The following is a 7,407-nucleotide window of genomic DNA, read 5'->3' on the forward strand; positions in this document are numbered from 1 at the left end:
CAAGTTTTCTTTTTATACCTTGTAATGTTTATTTCTTTTCTAACATTTTTCTAATATTTAAATTTTCCATTCTAAGATCAACATGGTTGTTGATATTTTATTGTACAAAGTATAAGCTTTGATTTAACCAATTGCATTGATTCAATTCAATTATATCATTTTAGTTGATTAGCTTGATATAATCAAATTAAAATTTTATTGAGTTTGTATATTAGGCAAATTTTTCTATCAACATTGTTTATTCCAAAATTATACAAGTTACAAGATTGTCAACAAAAATTATTGATGACCAACCTTGTATAAACATATTTATAAATATTTTCATCCACGTAATTACTTCCAAAGATTAACTTCAATGACAAAAATAGATTTTTTTTTTTTTTTTCATAACAAATGCTAATGTTTTTAAAGAATGCCAATCTTTTTATTTCAATATTATACTTTAACAATAAAATTCTTTTGTAATAGCAACACCTTAATCAATAAAATTAGTAAGTTACTTATAAAATTAATAAATAAAAATCCTTAACTACTAACCAAGGATTTAACTAATTCAACTAAGGTGCTTTAGCAAAACAACAAGAGAGAACTTTCTTAAAACAAGATCATCATAAATCCAAGAGTTTTACAATTAGAGGCCACCTTCTTTGTTTACTAAATACACAAAAGCAACACAAGTTTTGAAAAATCCAAAACTTGTTGGTTTGGATCCTACTATTGTTGTGTAGTAAAATACTGTGTCAAGGATTGCAAGAATGGTCTCTAAATTAAAATACTAGGTAGGGTTGTCTTGAAAAAATAACTAAAAATATTTTTTATAATAACTAGTCAGCAAGGTCTTATGGGGTTCTTGGCGGGTATCACTGGGTACAAAGAGGAGTTCTCAAGGGTATCTTTTGGATACAGTTGGCCGATCGGGTATCAAAGTATCTCCCGGGTAACAAAGCACTCAGATATCACTAGGTAACATGCAAGTATCAACAAAGGTACGCTCAACAGGAAAGCGTGGCGATGCCAAGCTATTCCTATGCATGGTGTGATCGATTAGTAGCGGGCGCAATCAAAGGCAGGGAGAGTAGTGTAGTATATAGCAACAAACCTTTTGCGAGGCAGTTAAGACGAACCAAAATGGAATCGCAGTAAAACAAAATATTACAAAGCAACAAAGCTGAGGTGGAATTGAGCAAGAATAGGGCGAGTGATTTACAAAGAGGTCTAGCAAGTGTGCGACGAAGAGTAAATTGAGCCGAAGTGATTTATAGCATATAGGGGTCTGAATTTATTGGGGAGAAAAGGGGAGGTGAATGACCATTGGCAAGCCTCGGAGAATGAAAAATGCTTAGAGAACAACAACAGCGAAGAAAAGGTGTTGCCGAAGGGGGAAGAGGAGGAGTGCAAGCAGCTCCAAAAGAGTCCCCCAAAAGAGCAAAGAAGAGGAGTGCAGGTGCGAGCTAGATGCAGAATTGACGAAGAAATTAGAGTTACGGCGGTGCAGAATATCAAGATACGAGAACAAGCGAAGGAGTAAGGAGAAGCAAATTCATGAGCGTCAACTCAATCACAGGAGGTGTGAACCGAGTGTGGCAATTAATGTTACCAAACAAAACTTCCAGCAACCGAAAGAGTAACCCAGAAGAAGATGGACATTGGGAACTGGGGTGTGTGGGAGCAATCAAAGCCGTGGTAAGTGTGCAAGGTGAAACTGGACTCATAAAAGGATGCTTGTAGAAGGTGAGAGCATCAACCAGAATCGGTTATAGAGGACCAAAAACATTGGAACCAGGAACAGCGAGTGTTCCGAGGAAACCAAATTTGGCGAGCTGTGAGAGAGGGATTGCCCGTAGCAAGAGCAATTCTGATGTGATTGAAATCTTTCGTTTTTTGTTTGAAACTTGCCACTCTCCAGTGAGCCTCAAGAGAGTCTACGGACAAGGCAAAGGAAAGTACTAGTAAAGAGAATAGAAGAATCACGAAAATACAAGTAAGAGCAAGTGAATTTAGGTAAAACATGTAGCAAATATATGTGTATGAGCATCACAGCAGAGTATGATACCAAATCCTAGTAGCATCATCAGTCATTCCTACTCCAATCATAAGGAAGTAGACACAATTGAATGCGAGGTTTTATTAGAAAGTTATTGTTTTAATAAAGAAAACTACTTTAAGGAGTATATGTCTTATATTACAGCCTTTACAGAATCATAATGATTCTACAAGCAATCATTATATGCAAGAAAGTTTGTCATTTGAATAATTATCACCACCAAATTTGGTAATGGCAACTTTCACCAACTTCTATTCATATTTTAAAACTTAAAAAAACAAGTTATTATAATTTATATAATATAATCATGAATATTAAAAAGGTCCTAGAGTCATTAACTTGCTACAAAAAAGGTTTTTAACAATGAAGAAGTTCATAATAAAGATTTGATGATAAAAAAACAAATATGGAAAACATATCAATTGTAAAGATATAAGACATTAAAGAGATTTAGCTTGCCATGCACAAAGCCAAATAGAAGGTCCAAAGAAGCATCCACATTTAGAATAAAACAGTTAATAAGAAAGTCAACTAGTAAAAAGATGGTTGATTCTATTTTTTAAGGTGGAAAAAAAAAAAAAAACAAAAAAAACAAAAACAAGACATTTCTTTTATTTGAGCAATTGCAAAATATCACACAACACTTCAAGGTAATCACCACCACCTTTAGTGATTGCAATTGCATAAAATGCAAATTTTAATTAGAATGAGGAATCCAACTACATCAATAGGAACCAAAGAAAAGAGGTCTTTTATATCAACATGTCACAAACATAAATACTATAGAAGATTATAAAACCTTCTAAGAATTTTCTACAATCTAATAGATCTTTTTAGTATCACAAGAAGTAGTTCTTGTTTATTTTAATATATTTTACATGCATCAATAAATATTTTGCCTAAAATTCTTTGATTTTTTTTAAAGCTATATCTTTTAATTTTAAAATATATATAATGAAACCTAAGTGAGTGATATTTTAATAAAATTTATATTAAATAATAATGCTATATACTGCCATAATTAAAAAAAAATTACAAGTCACACTTGTTAAATGGTTCCTTAAAATTTAAACCTAATTACATCAAATTAAATTTGAAGAAAAAATCTTGGTTATTTAATGGATGTGTGTTTACTTACATAATAATTTGAAAAATCCACTTGAATTAGTGTACTTGTCGAAGAAGCTATTTTACTTCTACATCTTTATTACCAATTGTTTTGAACACTTAACAGAATACTAAATAAAATCCTTCAAGCATTCCAACAAACAAGACAAGCGTGAAAAAAAAAAAAAAAAAAAAAAAAAAACTCGAGAAGAAGTAAATAAATAATTAAAACATTAATCTTATTAAAAAAATATTTATTTTCAATGCTAAAAACGTATGAATATGCATCCTTTGTTCTGGCCCTATAGCAATGCATCAATGCTGCTGTAAAGCATGCATGATACCTACAGGTGGATCCAAGATTCCCCTAATAAATCATGGAGGGTCAAAAGAGGAAGCTAACAAGTTTTTAACAAAGACTCCCAACGTATATTCATAGATCCACATACATTCCACCATTAAAATGTTGGATTACCGACATGTTGCAGCGATGAGGGGGGCCAAGTTAAAAAGGAGGTGAGATAGCATCATTCTTACCCACAAGTGGGGCTGCCCCATGTAGAGTCGGATGAGAGCCACGCCCATTCGAATCACGTCATTTGTTGATTCTTCCATCCACCGGAGCATCCGCTGGAATCGCCTCGAAGCTCCCCCTCACCGCGACTCCAGTCGCGCTTTCCGGTGTCTGTACAAAACCCAGCTCGCAAAGGCAGCGATGGCCCCGCATCGGATGACATCGAATTCATGACCAGTGGTCCGGATGCTCAAACTTTCGCTGCTGGACTGGTATTCTGGAATGTGGATCGATTTGTGTCTCTTAGCGGAATCTTGTACCGCAAGCCTTGACTTGTCCCCCCTCCCCCATCCTGCCACCACCTTGGACTGCACAGCAACGTCCACTCTAGTGGGCACTGGGGATTTTGCAAAGTGGGTCGTCGCAATAGCCTTCGCGTCGGCAGTACGCCGTGTCCGCCCGTCTCACTGATTCCGATGTCTGCGGTGCAGGCCTCAGCCGCGTGGTCACCTGTCTGCAAGCAGCGTCATTCTGGAATCTGTTGTCCTGGACCACGACTACGCGGCTTCGGGGATCGCCCTATATACACCATCAACTGGTGGGGACAGTACACACAATTTCAGAGTGATGTATAGTCCCAGTGCCGCTTCATTCAATCTCGGACACCAGCAAACTTTCTTCTGCAGTCGCTGTTAACTAGATTGGAGCTTGCTAGTTTCAGATCCCTTTTGTCATATCAGTTGCTTTCATTCCTTCGCTACTCTCTCAGGCGTTCTGAATTTAAGCCAAGCTGGGAAAGTGAGGCGGAGGGCACATTTCGACCTATTTCCAATCCCTTCATTCTGCGTCCAGCACTTCCACCAGCATGGAAAACTTTGGCCCGGTAAGCACGACCCGGAATGGATTCAGGATCTCTTTAAGTCTGGCAAAGCGTATCGGTTGGAAGTTCCTCATGAGAACCATAACAAGCTGAAACCTTCAAGAGTCCTGATCGAGATTAACACCACGGCTTCTGTGTCCTTTGAACATTGCACTTGACGGGGACCATTCGAAAGCATGAAAGTCTACCCACAGAGAATCTTGCTTGCCGTTCGGATTACGGACCTACTTCCATACTCATTCTCCATTGTGTGAGTTGTGCAGGCCATGTTTATCAACTCGGGACAGATCATACCGGGGTGGTTCAGGCAGAGTCAGGCGTGGGAGGTCGCCACGGAGCCCTCAAGCTTGAAGGTTCGTTCTGGTCCACATCTTTCCTTCTTACCTCAAGGCCCCTGTCTTGGACCTAAAATTCATGAACAAGACCATTCATGGCCAGAACCGTTAACGGCGTTGTCCAGGTAGAACACCGAGTAGCGGTATTAACCCCGCGCAATTCCAATATGGAATGAAAGCTACAAACTGACACACATTGGGCGCCTCGCAGAAACTGGAGGTGGAAGTGGACATGTGCTGCCCTGCATGCGCAGAAAAAGTGCAAGTAGCAGTGTGCGGTATGCCCGGTGAGTGATTGCGAAAAACACCATGCGTGCTTGAATGCTCATAGTTTCGAAGCGCGCAGCTGCATGAATCCGGTAGACACCACCATTGCCTCGCGTACAGGCACATCTGGTTGCGCGAGTCGTGGAGTGAATTTGAATCATTGTGTGGGCTGACTAATTTTGTGCATGTCATGCAGGTGTGTTCGACTATAAAACTGACTTGACCAACAACCTGCTGACGGTGACAGAATGTCCTGATGGAGGACCCAACCACAAGGAACTGCTGAAAGCGGTGAAGAAAGCCATTGGAAAGAAGGGAAAAATTGTAACGCGCGAGCCAGCCTCTGCGGAACCAAACCCTGACAATGAACGTACCACTGACGGAGAGCGTTGGTCTTACTACTACCCGGCGTTTGTAGTGATGCCATACTCAGCCAACTCCTCCTCCCCCTTCATCACAAACCCCAACTACCTGCACCATCCAACAGTTTGCTGCAACTGCTTCATGTATCCGGACGCTGCGTGCGGCAACTGCGGACGCGGAGCGGAGCATTGAGTTCTGGACGTGAAAAGAGTCGTCCAACCAGTCGTTCTACAGTGCGTGCCCAATCCCTGTGCATGTAGCGTTTGCACTTGGTGGATTCTCACATTCCCGGAGTAGAAAACTGATTTACGACTTATCATTTGGCACTGCTGAATTCGCAAACACTGAAAAGGTAAGGAATGTTGCTGGCTAACTTTACCCAAAAGTCATCTTGAAAGGAGAGCAGAAAAAACGCAGCAGATGAGGCAAGCTTCGGGGGCAGATGGACACGAGTCTCAAAGAACAGTCCGCACGAGTCGTGCGACGTCCGTATACAGCACACTAGATAGTTGTGGGTCGTTCAACGTCGCTCTTGTGCTCCAACGCTGCAGCGCTCATATGGACCAGTAGAAACGTCCAAACCTTGGTCCAGAACAAGACAAATGAAGCAGTGAAACTGTGAGAGGGAGGCATCAACACCTAATCATCGGTGGTTGCAGCAGAATATGGAGATGGGCTGTATGGTGAGGAAGAACCCAGAATCTTTGACTACAGTGCCCTGACCACTGCCTAGGCCACGCATGCCTCGGATTTCACCAACACCGCCACCACTAATTCGCAAGATGGCCACCTTCGTCAACTCTCACAACGACTCTCAACAACTGCTGCATCATTGTCGTGCGCTTTTCTGCACTCGCTTCGCCCACGCAGTCAGAGAATGTTTTGAAACAATTATCATTCTACGGTTCTTGTTCAGAATTGTGTGTATATATGGACATATGTAAATATAAAGGCACAAGTTGAGGGTCAGCTACTTGTGTGCAATAAAAGAGGAGCTCGTTGGTTTTCAACCATATCTTCATGTTCTAGATTTCAATCCCTCTGTGATTGTTGGAAAAATTAAGTTGGAGATTTCTGTAAATTTTGGGAAACTGATCACATTGAACACAAGATTGTTTTAAGCCATTGCGTCACACTTCTTTGAGTGCACGTGAGAATCAGCATTGATGAAATGGTAAGTTAGATTTGTTTTATATGTTATGGATGTGCATGATATGGTTTTTTGTAAAATGAATTTTTTGCTTCTTGACGTCTAACAGACTCAACAAATAACTTGTATTATACAAAACTCTTCTGTAATTTTTGATATTGTAATTACTACAAATAGAAGGGTCAGCAATGTTTTGCCAACTTGTTTGGTTAGTTTGTAATTTGTTGTTAACTTTGGTTTTAGCATGTAAATTTACTAAGCTTAACTATCTTTACATATGACTAGTAAATAAACAATCTTTAAGGTTCATGTTCCAAAATGTTATAACATAGTTTACCATTAGTGAATCAATTTTTTAATACAAATTCAACAGATCTAAATTTGTAGAATTAATTATTTAAAAAAAAATTCTAAAAACAATAATATCAATAGTTATTAGAATAAAATAAAATCTTTTTTTAAAATTTTTAAAGAAAAAAGTAACCATGTAATAATTCAAATAGATCCAACTCTCTTTCTTCATTTCTACTTGATTCTTCAACACTTTTAAAATATTTTCATCTTTTTAAAGTTCTATAAATAATAAATTTTCTATAAATATTTTATATGAAGTATTAAGGTTTTTTTATATACAGTTCCAAAAATTTTCTTTCTTTTAACAAAATCTCATACAAGAATAATCCAAATTTATCTAAATTAATACCACAATTGTGAGTTTTAGAAAAAAAATGAGTTAAATGATTTATT

At 38.4% G+C, this 7,407-nt stretch overlaps 1 protein-coding gene across 1 annotated transcript; it reads left to right on the forward strand.

Annotated features, from left to right (window-relative positions):
• The first annotated feature begins 4,286 nt into the window (after positions 1–4,286).
• On the forward strand, positions 4,287–6,546 carry LOC112284472 (uncharacterized). The gene is made up of 4 exons (XM_024524289.3): positions 4,287–4,548; positions 4,809–4,898; positions 5,092–5,167; positions 5,344–6,546. Exons 1-4 carry the CDS (start codon positions 4,531–4,533, stop codon positions 5,700–5,702), a joined length of 543 nt encoding a protein of 180 aa, XP_024380057.1. The 5' UTR covers positions 4,287–4,530; the 3' UTR covers positions 5,703–6,546.
• The last annotated feature ends 861 nt before the right edge of the window (positions 6,547–7,407 follow it).

This window comes from Physcomitrium patens, chromosome 7 (genome assembly GCF_059467195.1).
Source record: "Physcomitrium patens ecotype Gransden chromosome 7, ASM5946719v1, whole genome shotgun sequence".
Classification (NCBI taxonomy): Eukaryota; Viridiplantae; Streptophyta; class Bryopsida; order Funariales; family Funariaceae; genus Physcomitrium; species Physcomitrium patens.

Excerpts from the sequence above, each read along its gene's own strand:
- LOC112284472 (XM_024524289.3), top strand. Across the intron at positions 4,899-5,091 it reads CGGAGCCCTCAAGCTTGAAG|AAACTGGAGGTGGAAGTGGA; the intron begins GTTCGTTCTGGT and ends GGCGCCTCGCAG. Across the intron at positions 5,168-5,343 it reads AGCAGTGTGCGGTATGCCCG|GTGTGTTCGACTATAAAACT; the intron begins GTGAGTGATTGC and ends CATGTCATGCAG.